Source organism: Camellia sinensis, chromosome 2 (assembly GCF_055761805.1).
Source record: "Camellia sinensis isolate YWXY chromosome 2, ASM5576180v1, whole genome shotgun sequence".
NCBI lineage: Eukaryota > Viridiplantae > Streptophyta > Magnoliopsida > Ericales > Theaceae > Camellia > Camellia sinensis.
Window position 1 is genome coordinate 193772462 of NC_138962.1, and position 14777 is coordinate 193787238.

Consider the following 14777-nt stretch of genomic DNA (forward strand, 5'->3'; position numbering starts at 1 on the left):
AAATAAAGATAATAAACATAAGAGCTTAATTGGACTGAAATTTATACAAAATAAAAATAAAAATAATGAAAATAAACAAAAATATAACTTTTCAATACATTAAGATTTCATGTCCATCATACAAATCACTACATAGCCTTAGGATCGCGTTACCTCGCGACTTAGGTGGTGACGGTACCGTTACCCAAAACATAACCAAAGGAACATAACTCATGTCAACGTAACACTTCAATTCTCATTTCAATGTTTCGGTCCCCGGGACCCCTTATATATACAACGACCCTTATGGTCCTTAAAACATTTCGGTCCCCAGGACCCCAAAGCATTTTGGCCCCTATGGCCCCAAAGGTTATATTCGGTTATATGATCAAAACAATAAATACCCTTGTACAATGTTTCATTGTCATTCGATCATCATCATCATAAAATTTGAAGGGCTCAACTTAAATAAATTCTCATAAAAAAATTAGTACTTTATTATACAAATGAAATCATATATTTATTTAAACTCAACCCTTGGCCTCAATAGATTTATAGATTTTTCTTTTTATACATATATCATGATGAAATGTATCATTCACTTCCTTTAATTCAAAATTATCTTCAAACTTTGTAATAAAGATAGAGGTAAGGTAATTTCCATGGTAAGTATACTCACCTCCAAAAATAGCAAAAGAGTAGATTGAGACTCTACAAATTAATTCCCAAGAGGTGTAGAGACGCCTTCCTCCAATCCTAACAATTAATAAATAGGATCTAAAATTAGGAAAAAGCTTTAAATGAAAATTACAACATCTACAAAAATGATCCTAAATAAGTTATGCTAAGGAATGACAAGCTAAAGAACTCCTCCAATTTCAAGTCACCCAAACAAATAACTTATCCAATCTCCACAACACCCATCCTTTGTACATCTTTGAATTAGTAACTTTTTAAATATCCAATCAATTTATATGCACAATACCACCATCAATTAACTACAAAAGTCAAAAATCAACATTTTTTATAAACTCAACAACTTAAGTAAAATCTCTTCAATCATTTATAAAATTCCGCCATACGACATAAAGATACCCAATCCATCATTTATCAAATCAATTTCAACATATAAATTTCCTAACACCAAAATCCCCAATTTTTACATCACATTCAAACCCTAGATGAACCCAAATCTTAATCTCCAAAACAACCATCAAATTGATCATTTTTCAACATGTAAAACATTCATAGAAACTAATTGAGAGTATAAAACTCAACAATCAAACCCCAAATCATAATAGATCTAAAATACAAAAAATTTCATCATCTCTGACTCAAAATATATAAAACCTTAAACTAAACTGTTAAAGAAAGATTCATACCAATTACAAGCCTCTAATCCATCAAGAAAATAAACCCCAAGCTTTGATTCTTCAAAAGATTAAGAAAAATTTAGAGTTGGTACTTCTATTGTGCTATCTTCGGATGGATTTAAGGAGTGGCCAACCGGACCCTTTTTTCGGCGAGATAAGGTGGCCGGCGGTGGTGGAGATGGTGGGTTAAGGTGGTGGTGTAAGGATGGAGCAAATGTGTGGTGTTTAGCCACCAAGAAAGTAAAGGAAAATGAGAGAGAATATAGAGAGAAGTTAGAGAGGAAAGCATGAAGACAACGATGTAAATAAAATTATAAAAAAATCTGCACTTTTTTTTTTTGTTGAAATGAGGTGTTTGGTCACACCTACTATTAAGTTTGGAGTTAGATTTAGATATCCTAAATGGAGTTCGACATAAGAGTGTGTTTGGCACTAGATGATTCTTGGGAATATTATACGTTGTGACTTATTTGTGGACCACATTTTGTAGGCGACATTCCTTCATACAAGTCATGGTATTGCTGCAGTCTTTATTTTTTATAAAAACATGAACTTTTAAATACAGCTCAGATCCAAAACAACCGCAATATTACACATATAATACAATAATATGGGATACCCAAACACAACGAAAACTGAAAATTAAGACAAACGAGAAATAAACGAAAAATGAAATAAGAACGATCAATTTGGTATCAAATGTTCATTTGATTTTGCCACTTGAATGCTAATTCTGATAGGGATTTTGTAGAAGTCCCATCTTTGCTCAAGACGTTCGCAGCAGCATCCTTCAGGCCCACTGTTCTCTGGCGAAGCTTCTTCCCTTCTTCTCCTTCCATAAGACTTTTCACAACCTTTGCAATCTCCTCTTGTCTCACCAGCCCAGTTTCCTCACGTTTTGGTCTCAACGCCACGTTCAGACCCTCTGTTAGCATCACTGCGTTCATCTTCTGCTCTGCGTAGAGTGGCCAAGCAATCAGAGGCACACCATGGACGATGCTTTCCAGCGTTGAGTTCCACCCGCAGTGTGTCACAAAACAACCAATTGCACAGTGGCTCAACACCTCAATTTGCGGTGCCCATAATGGCACCACCAGGCCTCGGCCTCGTGTCCTCTCCAAGTACCCTTTTAGCAAGAAGCTAAAAGGGTCGTTTTGACTTTCGGCAGTGAAGAATGCTGCATTGTTAGATTTATCATTAGGGCTTCGCACAACCCACAAAAATCTTTGGCCGCTCTGTTCCAGACCTAATGCTAGCTCATTAAGCTGGTCATGAGAGAGAGTACCACCACTTCCGAATGATATGAACACGACTGACCCACTTGGCTGATCATCCAACCATTGCAAACACTCGGGTCGTTCTAGTGACTCATCAGTTTTTGAACCTGTTTGGATAAGCGGTCCGATTGGATAAATTGGCGGCTTGCCCAGCTCCTCCACCTGCAAATCTTTTATGGTACCCTCTTCCAATTCCATGAAACTATTCAGAATTATGCCCTTGACTGAAGTGAACCGTTTTACGTTTGCAAGGAGACCCTTGTACGCTTTGTTTGACCGGTCTTGAACCGAGTCCGCGAGATCTCTACCATGAACCGGTACAGTACCGGGAAGTTTTATCGGTTCAGGTAGGTCTCTATACTCGCACATAACCATCTCATCAAGCTTTGGCAAATGAAACGAAAATTGTAGTGACATGGCTGTTGAGGGATAGAACAAGTACTGCGAGACCCCGAATTCTTTCGCTACATCAAGGCCACTGATACTGAAAGGATCGACGACGAGAGCCACCAACCGGGTAGTTGTCGTTAATGAAGCGAAAGTGTCTCTAAGGGAGGAAATTGAGAGTGTCATGGTGAGGAAGATTTGGGATGCAACATTGAGCTGGTCCTTAGGTAAGTCCACGGGTGGGAGGAAGATGTGGTGGATGGTTTTGGGGAGGTTTTGGAGGGCTGATTTTTGGGCTTTTGTGGGTGGTGTTGGGATCTGGGATCCCGCCCAAGACCTTATAGAAATCATTGCAAGCAGAAAAACACACCCACACATAAGGAGACACAATATTTTACGTGGTTCGGCCCAATGCCTACGTCCACGGGAGAGTAACCGGTTATCACTATACCAATGAGGAGATTACAGAAAGATTACAATAGAGGAGGAGCTCACACTCTCCTCACTCACTTACTCACCCGTCTCCCTCGCTCACACCGAGGGAGACGGTCTCTCCGCCTCACATCTCTCACTCTCTTTGTTGTCTCACGGTTTGCTCACCTTTTGCTCTCTCCTCTCAACCTCCATTTATAGGTGAGGGAGTAGGTGGGAGAGCCTTTGGGCAGCCTCCATCCTTGACTCTTCAAGATGGTTGGTGGCCTTCCATTGTTGACCAAGGTGTGTTCCCATGGAAGAGCATCACCTCCTTCACATGGGGTGAATTCAACAAATCACCCCCTCAACCCATGTGAGGTGATCCACTGCACACACTGCTGCTAATCTTGTCACGCCCAAATTCAACATAGTCTGCATCTCTTCACTGAGACGCTGCATCCCCTGAAGCTAGAGATAAAACACCAGAGATACAAGAGGAGGAGGGAATCCGACATCCTCAACTCAACTCACACCACTCTCTGATTTGGAGAGAGCCACTGCTCCTATCTCCCACAGATCTCTTCCATGCTTCCTGTCTCGGATGTCTATACCTGCTATGCTTGATCTTGCGCAACCAAGATATCCGACACCCCCTGATTGGATGTCCTGCACCCCCTGCTGGAATGCCCTTGACTGTCATGCATTACCTCGCAGGACTAGTCATTGGAGCAATAGAAAACTCGTTGTTTATCTCATCAACATCCTCTGTCTTCTTTGCTCGGAGCTTTTCCTCTGAACTTTTAGCCTTTGCCCTCTGCACTTCTGAACAACCTCCTGGCGTTTCCACATACGCTTGTTGTCTGTGCCTTTGCAATCCCTGATTTGCTGTCCAGTAGATTGATGGTTGACAGTAGCTCCATCTGTCAAAGCATCGTCAGCTATGCAATTCCTTGCATAGTGCCCGTACCCATGGCTTCTGGTCTCCTTGCGTCGAGCTCGCCTGAGAGATCCGCATCAACTCTATCCTCCGCTGCCATGGAACTAAAGAAACCACCATAGAGAAATAAGACTTGCCACTCCTTGGCACGCACTCTTGCGTTTTACCTGTCTCAATTTCTCTGTCTGGAAGTTCCTGTGAACTGTCAACAACCCGCTGCTGCACACTCTTCTCGCGCCTCTGTACGACACTCTAGCGTACCCTTGCACTGTTGCACGTCTGCAATTATACTTCTGCGCTTAGTATGCTCCTCTGCAACTATTGTTCTACATGTCCACATACCATTAGTACCTTCTCGTATACAGTAGCTCCAACAGCCACAGTATTTCCCTGAGCCTGTACTGGTTGCCAAATCATCTATCCGTCGATGAATGGTCTTCTCTTTTGATTGAACCAGATCCTCCGATCACCTCAACAACCAGGAAAGTTCCCAGGAAAGACTGGTGGGGTCACAACCGGTCCCACTTAAGAACCAGTCTCCTTAGACAGTGTCTTTTTGACAGAACTTTCCTAGACCTTTGATCTTGAGATAATCATGTCTGCAATCCTCTGATCGCCCCTGACCAATCCTGATCTCCCTCAATCTGCCATTTGATCAAGCCTGATCTCCTCTGGTCTTCAATGATCTATCTCAATCTGTATCTGGTTGTCCAATCTGGTCAGAATCTGCCCATTCTAACCTCTTTAGTGAATCCGCAGCGTTCCACAATATCCGGCAACCTTCCTTCGAGTATTGAAGATGGCAAACACCCATGTTTTGACAATCTTTCCAAACCGTTCAGAATTTCACTATTCTGACCTCGCGGTTGCGTCCGGAGCGGTCCGTTTAGCTAGGACCAACCTTCGCTGCACTTCCAAGGACCTCACTGAAAACTTTCCCCGAAAACTGGGCCACACCGCAATTTTCTGAAAATGTTGGGCCAAATTGCAATTTTCAGAAGTTCAGGGAATATTCCGTGTTCCAACAGAATATTCCGTCCACTGTCCCTAACGCCCTCTGCCACTTTAATCTACCTTCTTTTTACAGAAACTCCATCTCCAAAATCTGACCGTACGGATGTGTCCGGAATACTCCAAATAGTCGGAAACCACTATTGGATCACCAAAAACGGACTCCAAATGGCTTAGATCTAGCCAAAACATTTTGTACGCCTCAGATCTGCGGCTGTACCTTCGCCGCGAAACACAGGATTCTTCCTCCTGCGGATGACGTGGCAGCTGACGTGGCTGCTGACGTGGCACGCGCGTGCCATGCACGCGCCTCCCCCCACTCGTCTTCTTCCTTCATCAGCGCGTGGGGCGCGTGCCTGCGACTGGGCCGACGCGCCGGCTGCCTTCACGGCGCGTGGCGGCGCGTGGAGAGACTGGGCCTCACGCGCCTTCTTCAGGCGGCGCGTGAGAGCGCGTGATAGCTCCTCTGGGTGTCTGCTTTATATGGTTGGACTCCTCTTCTCGAGCCCTTGCTCCTGGTATGCTCAAAACCTGATTTCGAGCAACTTGATTTCTGGGCAGTTTCGGACAACACGCTGTTTTTGTTCCGAAACGCCACCGACGAGGCTCTGATACCACTTGTTGGGATCTGGGATCCCGCCCAAGACCTTATAGAAATCATTGCAAGCAGAAAAACACACCCACACATAAGGAGACACAATATTTTACGTGGTTCGGCCCAATGCCTACGTCCACGGGAGAGTAACCGGTTATCACTATACCAATGAGGAGATTACAGAAAGATTACAATAGAGGAGGAGCTCACACTCTCCTCACTCACTTACTCACCCGTCTCCCTCGCTCACACCGAGGGAGACGGTCTCTCCGCCTCACATCTCTCACTCTCTTTGTTGTCTCACGGTTTGCTCACCTTTTGCTCTCTCCTCTCAACCTCCATTTATAGGTGAGGGAGTAGGTGGGAGAGCCTTTGGGCAGCCTCCATCCTTGACTCTTCAAGATGGTTGGTGGCCTTCCATTGTTGACCAAGGTGTGTTCCCATGGAAGAGCATCACCTCCTTCACATGGGGTGAATTCAACAGGTGGTCCAGTGGAGGGGATGATGATGGTGGCCGAGAAGTGGTGGTGGTGGAGAACGAGTTGCTTGGCGAATTCTACGAGTGGTATGAGATTGCCCATCCCTGGACTTGGTAGAAGAGCTACATTGGGTGTTTGATTCATGGCTGTTGAGAAATATCACCAAGGATTCTCTAGAGTGAAATTTTCCTAAAATTTCTTAGAGTGTTACATTGTGTGGTTGAGATTTATTGGCAAGTCACATCAGAAAAATTGATGTGATTTGTCAGTAAATCTCAACCACACAATGTAGCACTCTAGAAAACTTTAAGGAAAAACTACTTTAGAGGATCCTTACTCGAGAAATATATGCAGGTATGTTTTATGTGAAGAGATTGTAGTAGTTATTTATGAATGAAGCAGTGGTGTAGTTTTGTTGCCGAATTTATAGAACAATGAAATTGTTTTGTTTTGTTTTGTTCAAGTTGTGCTTTAATAAATTGAAATGGAGACATAGTATTTCTTTACCTTGTACTTTATAAAATTGAAACGGATGCCAAGTTCTATAGAGAGACTTTTGAGAACAATGATGTAGGACTAACGTAAGACTCGTAGGAATTGTACTGAGAACACATATTCCAAAATGCTACTATCCCAGAGAAATTTATCCATATTTTTTTGAGTAATGTGTTTGTATGGTAGATATTAAATTGGTGTGGCGTAAGATTCAAATATAAAATAAATCAGTGCCATCAATTGATATTCTAAGCGATGAAACTCGTTATGCTAATATTATATTGACCAATAAGATATAATAATATAGTAAATGATGGATGAAGTGTCTTAGGTTTCATTGACCAATAAAATACAACTTAGATGCCATTTCTTATATCTTATCTTACTAATTAAACAGTGTAACCGTTCATCAATATAGTTGCTTTTTTGTCGATAAAAAAAAAAAAATTAAGCAATCACCCTTTTTGAGAAGTGTGTTATAATCTACTTTTCGAATTATAACTCACTTTCTCTCTCATAAAAAAACTGCTTATAAGCAGTTTATAAGCAGCTTTTAACCAAAAAAATTAATTATAATTATCTTCCCAACACTTCATCTGTAACTAGGGGTGCATGGATCGGCTCAGTTTAGATTAGTATTAAATTTAGGAGAAATGCTTCGGTGTATTGTACCCCATATATAATCTTAATATAAAATTATGGGTTAATTACACTAATGGTCCCTATAGTTTGGGACTTATATCACTTTGTTTCCTGACTTTTCAATTGTGATACATTTGACCCTGAATTTTGAATCTTATTTCAAATAATGACAATTGAAAATATTATTAGATTTTTCAATGGTAAAATCGTCAATTTGATAAAATATAAACTAATTTGACGAAATAAATGTCAAAAAATATTTTTAATTTTTTTAAAATTATTTTTATCCACCAATGATAAAATTATGTAAAATTAATGAAAATTACATGATTAATTTTTTAAAATTAATTTTACACGATCATCATCCAAACACAAAATAAAAATTAATTTGGTAAAAAAAACAAATAAATGTCTAAAAGATTTATCAATTTTACATAATTTTATTTTTAGTAGGTAGAAATAATTTTTAAAAAATTCAAAAATATTTGTTTGACATTTTTTTTGTCAAATTAGTTTATATTTTATCAAATTGACAATTTTATCCTTGAAAAATCTAATTATATATTCAATTGTCCTTATTTGGAACAAGATTCAAAATTCAGAATTAAATGTGTCACAATTGAAAAGTCAGGGACCAAAGTGATACAAGCCCCAAACTATAGGGACTATTTGTGTAATTTGTCCTAAAATTATGTAAGTATCACAAATTTATATAAGTGATTTTTTTTTTTATAAAAAAAAATGTGTAAATTAAATACAAATTCGCACAAGTTAGTGAAAATTTATGTGATTTTATGAATTTACACGAATTTATATTTAACTTACGCATTTTTGTAAAATCACTCACGTAAGTTCGAGAAAATTTAAGTAATTTTGTGATAAAATTACACACAAGAGAATTTTCCTAAATTTAGAACCACAATTGTGAATAGTATAATGAAATCCAACTCAAACTTAAACACAACTAATAAAAATTAAATTTGGTAACACAACAAATAAAATAAAATCAACTAGAGTAAAGTCCCAACTTAATCGTCCAGTATTTGCTTCGTTCACTTCCCTTTGGCTAATTTGAAGTCAACTAAAAAATAAAATAAATAATAAAAAATTATTAAGTGTGATCAAATCCATTATAATATATTAATAGCTTCCGTTTGAGAAGTGAGTTAACTTTTTGGCTTTTTAATTTTTTAGTTATTTTAGCCTGGGCTAAAAAACTTGGTTTGGAAAGAGTTTTTTGACTTTTTTTGATTTTTTTGTGAGAGTAGAGTGTAATGATTATGGGTTAGATGTAATGTTTTGTTTATTGTAGCTAAAATAGCCTATTTTGTCTTTTGTGATTAAAATAGCCACAAACCAACTTGCCAAACAGAGTACCATGTAAATATAAATAGATTTATATTAGTAATTTTTTGACTTAAGTTCATTATTTTATACAATTTTGAACTAGATAATTAAGATCTTATTGTAAAATTTATTAGATTGACATTTTAAGGCATTTATTGGTTGATGTGGTTCATAGGGCAAATTGTGTTAGTAGTCCTTATATTTTAATTATTGTGTCATTTTGATTTGTGTAATTTGAATTTTGTTCTAAATAAAGATAATCAAGGGCAAAATCATTATGCAACTTATTTAGTATTAGTTAACTTTTATGGTCATTGCGTTTTTTTATAAATAATATTGGCACTTTCTTAATTATAAAGTTCTGTTTAATTTAGTTTTTAGAATCTATTTTTAGAAAAATTTTCTAAGAAACTAAAAATTAAATTGACGAAAAAATTAAAAATATATTACTTCTATATAATTTTATCTTTTTGGAAGGATAGAAATATTTTTTTTATATTTATTTTTCTTAAATTAATTTATATTTTTTTCAAAAGTCAAACATGATAATAATTTTGATGTCATATATTAAACTAACTCATTAAATCAAAAAATTCAAAACTAAAAATATTATTTTATATATTAAACAATTGCGAATAGTATAGTGAAATCCAGCTCAAACTTAAACTTAGGTCTTGTTTGAGAATATGTTATTTTAGTAATATTTTGGCTTTTGAGCTAAAATATAAGGTAAAGAAAACGTATATGGTTGAAATGATTTTTTAATTTTTTATAAAAAAAATGTACAAAAAATAGAGAGAAAATAAAATATTTAACTTTTTGGTATAGATTATAAGTTTTTTAATTTTTTTAATAACTTTTTACTTTTAGACTAAAGCTATTACTTTCCAAACGAGGCCTTAATAAAAATTAAATCTGGCAATACAACCAATAAAATAAAATCAACTAGGGTGAAGTCCAACTTAATCATCCAGTATTTCCTTCGCTGACTTTCCATTAGCTAATATGAAGTCAACTAAAAAATAAAATAAATAATAAAAAATTATTAAGTATAATCAAATCTATTATAATATATCAATTAAGTAATACCATGTCAATATAAATAGATTTATATTAGTAATTTTTTAATGCTTAAGCTCATTATTTTATACAATTTTGAACTATATAATTAAGATCTTATTGTAAAAATTATTAGATCGTCATTTTAAGGCATTTATTGGTCGATGTGATTTACAGGGCAAATTATGTCAACAATCTTTATATTTTAGTTATTGTATTATTTTGATCTCTGTAATATTTGAATTAACTTGATTTTAATTTTTGTAATTTTAATTTCCTCAATTTTAATCAATTTCTACAACCCATTATATAAAAATTCTTAAAATAACTGCAATTCCTAGTATGCGTTTTCTAAAATTTGAGTCAATGCTGAACAAAATGAGTGGATTTCAAATCGGGTCATCGTTTAGACGCTCATAGAATGCTACACTACTTGATACGGGTGTAGATAGATCAGATTGATCCGATTTTAGAGTAAATTAGGAATCAAATTATAGGAATTTGTTTTTAAAAAAATTAGAACCGTAACCAAATTATTAAACTGTAAAATTGAATCAAAACCAGATCATAGAAACCGATTTGGTTCGTTTTGATTTTACGATTCTAAAGATTTTATATAATAATAAATATGATATATGTTTTATGTTAGTAAATAAATTAACAATAATAAATTTGATTAAAGTTAGCTAGAATTTATCAATTTTTACAATGCAGACTAGTGTTCAAATCTTATAATAAACTTTTTATATTTAATTTTTTGCTTATAAAAAAAGGCGAATTACACTAATTGCCTCTATAGTTTAGGGCTTATATCATTTTTGTCATTAACTTTTCAATTGTGATATATTTGACTCTGAATTTTGAATTTTGTTTCAAATAAAGACAATAAAAGATGTTTCATTTGCAAATGATCTATTTCAAGGCCAAAATCACTACACAACTTATTTTGTCTTAGTTAACTTGTATGTTTTTTGAAATGTAATAGCCTTTTTTTAAATTAATAATACTGACACTTTCTTGGCTATAAAATTCTGTTTGGTTTGGTTTTCAGAATCTATTTTCAAAAAAAATTCTAGAGAACTAAAAATTAAATTGGTGAAAAAAAATTAAAAACACATTATTTTTATATAATTTTATCTTTTTGGGTGGGTATAAATAATCTTTTTTTATATTTATTTTCATTAAATTAGTTTATATTTTTTCAAAAGTCAAACACGACAATAACGTTGATGTCATATATAAAACTATTTCATTAAATCAAAAAATCAAAAACTAAAAACATTTCATATAATAAAAACGACCATCAATTACATTGGCCATCCAAAAATATTAACAAAACCAATCATTCATTACATGATCATCATTTAAACACATATTAAAAATTAATTTGGTAAAACTATAAAAATGAAAAAATATAAAAGATTTATCAGTTTTATATAATTTTATATTTGATGGGTAGAAATAATTTTTAAAAATCTAAAAATCATTTTTTTAACATTTATTTTTATGAAAGTAGTTTATATTTTTTTCAAATTGACGACTTTGCTTTAAAGTACATGGACCATTAGTATAATTCGCCTTATATTTTTTTTAAAAAAAAAACAAGGGAGTCACTATTACATTATATTTTGCTCCAAATGCACTCACTTCTTGTTCTTATTATAAATAGTTATATTAATACCCTTGCTTTTTTCAGAAGCTATATTTTGTGTGAAATGATATTAATGGAACTATGTATAATAAAGAACAAAGAGTGAATTGTATTTAGAGCAAAGTGGTGTGGGAATAGCGGCTCTCAAAAATAATAAATAAATGTCACAATTCGGTTCAAAACTGTAACCAAAACTTTGGAATCGAGAACCAGACCGATTTCGAAGGTTCCACCATTTTCAAATCAGAACCGAAACTAATAAAAATCATATCAAATCGACGATTTAAACTAGATTGTATCAAATCACTGGTTTCACCGTTTTTTTTTCTACACTCCTTTATTTAGGAAACACACGCACCCTTCAAAAAGTGTATACCATATACACCTTATAACGAAAGAAGAAAATGACAAAATTTCATATTTTCTGAGTCAGAACTAAAAATAAAATAAAATGTCATAATTAAGGCCAAGTTTGACAAGTTGCCAAAAAGTCAAAAAGTTACTCAAAAAGTTAAAAAGTTATCACTATTTATCAAAAGTCAAAAATTACGACTGCATAACTCCCAATCCTAATTTTCCCTTGCAAACTAATTTATACAATTTTTTAATACATATTTTTTCATAAAAAGTCAAAAAAGTTAACCTAAACATCTACATTTTTTTTCTCAATTTTTTAGTCTAAAAAGATAAAAAGTGCGCTTATTTAGGACACCCCAAACAACCCCTAACTATAACATAAGGTATTTACAAAGAATTTCGTGAATATTAACTAAAATAATGTGATAATTGAAAAAGAAAATTAGTTATAACTAAAAATAGAAAATAAAAAATAAAGAATAAAAGATAAATGGCATAACTCGGTGCATATAGACACCCTTATTAGAATTTCCCTATTTTTTCCCTTATTTTTGTATTGTGCCGATGTTGCCTCTAGATTTGTTTTCTGGTCCGAGCGCCCTTTTTGGCATCGAACAATTTGCTCACCTCTGCTCTGCGTCTGCGCCATTGTGTTGTGCCTCTGCAATTCTCGAGTTTTTAAGCCTCCTGGTACGTTGCCATTATTATTAGTATTATTTTTGGATTAATGTTCTGGATCATTTTTATCAAATCACGTCGTATGGGTCCACATGGATCTCTACCATTTCTTCATTTTTTGTTTTTTTTGTTTTTTGTTTTTTTACCCAGCAATGCTCTACATTCATGCCCATGACTCCATGAGATTGTGTTTGATTAAAAAAGTATACTGTTGTGAGTTATGATTGTGTATGCCGTGCCGACGTCTTTGATGAATGTGGATCTATGTGTCATTTATTGGTGCCAGGGTTTATGATTTTTTTAATGTCTTTCGCATGGATGTGTTGTGATTTTTGTCATAGAACCCAATTCTCGTTTATGTTCATGATTGTGAATTTTGAGTTGTTCATTATGTGTTCGACAGTATGCCCATGAAACATATGGAGTTTATGAATGTGGGTTATGACTGTGTTCACTATGTGTTTGACAATATACCATACCCATAAGATTGTCTTTGATTTTTTAATGGTGCTAGGCTTTATGAATTTTTATTTTTTATTTAGAGTGTTACTATTAGTACCTAATCTCTTTGGACATCTAATTCTTGGGTAATTCTATTTCTATACACTACTTCCTCTCTTTTCACACACTTAATAATTTTTTTTTATTACATTTTTATCTTAAAATTAAATTACCAAAACATTCCTTTCCCAAAATCCTAACTCTAACTCCCTATATAAAAAACAGAGAACAAGTTTGGGGATGAATTCTCAATTAATACAAAGAACATCAGTAATTTTTTCTACATCAAAACTAATTTTTTGATGATTTTTTTTTTCTTCTCCATTTTGTTGTTTGATTAGAATGGCCTATGTATGTTTTTGTTTATTAATATAATTGTTTCCCATGTTTTCAAAACCAAAAAAAAAAAAAAAAAAAACAACAACAACAAAGAAGCACAAGAACAAAAAATATTTTCCTTAAACAAAAAAAAAAAAATATATATATATATATATATAATCATCATCTTGCAATATAATTGGCCAAACAATGATTTGTTGTAACTTCCACTCAGCAATTTGGATCACTACAAATACAAACTCTAAATAAAACTTTTTAACGAAGAAAAATATATCACCGACGGCCATATGTAATTACATTTCTAAAATTACAAACATGTAAATCTACCATGTTTCCTCTAGCAAAGAGAAACTGAACTTCTTATTTCAATGATCAATTTCGGCAATGGAGATTGCGGAAGTGGCGCCGACGAGTGGAGGGAGAGGTGGGGGTAACGACTAGAAGTGAAAGGGAGGGGAAGAGGTGCCATCGGCGATGGCAACAGTAGTGGTGGCTTGTTAGGGTTAGGGTTTGGAGGATGAAGATGGTAAGGGTATTTTTGATATGGTAGGATGTGTATTGAGTGAAAGTTGATATATTAAATTTATTTAGTTTGTGTATTGAGAAAAGATATGGAAAGAGAGGAAGTAGTATGTGAAAATAGAATTTTCCCTAATTCTTACTTCTTCTTTTTTTAATTTATTACAATTATACCATGAAGTAAAATTACATTGAAGGACAATTTTTAATAAAACATTTAGCCATCAAATGAAAACAATTAGAATGACACTTTATAATATTATACACCCCCTTCATTCTCATCTATGCATATTCCTTACCAATCTAAACCCTAATCGTATTTTTCTTCATCACTATCCTAAACTCATGTATTCATTTTCAATGAAAAATATTTAAAACCACCCAATCAATTAACATTTTGTTCGGTGGTTTCAAACGTGTTCGATATTCCAAATCAATTAACGTTGCAAACAATCTTATTACAAACTGAGTTTATACATTTGTGGTCATTTTCACCATTCGTTGATACTTATAAAGCAATAGAGGATGATGACAACAATTCTGATGAGGTTGGCATTGCATTGATAAGTTTATTATCTTGCATTTATGATTCTAGGTCGTTTTTAGTTCGGTACTGATTTGCCGACTGTTAAAGTTTATGTTCAGTAATACAGTGTTGAATAGAAACATTTAGTCCAGTAATATAGTGCTGAACATAAACATTTTGTTCAGTTCTAGAATGCTGAACGGCTCCATTT

The 14777-nt window shown here is 34.3% G+C and overlaps 1 protein-coding gene across 1 annotated transcript; it reads right to left on the minus strand.

Annotated features, from left to right (window-relative positions):
- Positions 1-2047: 2047 nt before the first annotated feature.
- Positions 2048-6596, minus strand: LOC114258762 (hydroquinone glucosyltransferase-like). Its single transcript, XM_082916480.1, has 2 exons — positions 6456-6596; positions 2048-3334 (listed from the first exon to the last, which is right to left on the minus strand). Exons 1-2 carry the CDS (start codon positions 6594-6596, stop codon positions 2048-2050), a joined length of 1428 nt encoding a protein of 475 aa, XP_082772606.1.
- Between the last annotated feature and the right edge of the window lie 8181 nt (positions 6597-14777).

Coding starts and splice junctions, on each gene's coding strand:
- LOC114258762 (XM_082916480.1), bottom strand. CDS start 6,596: ATGAATCAAACACCCAATGTAGCTCTTCTACCAAGTCCAGGGATGGGC. Junction 3,335..6,455: donor TCCCCTCCACTGGACCACCT/GTTGAATTCACC, acceptor GCGGGATCCCAG/ATCCCAACACCACCCACAAA.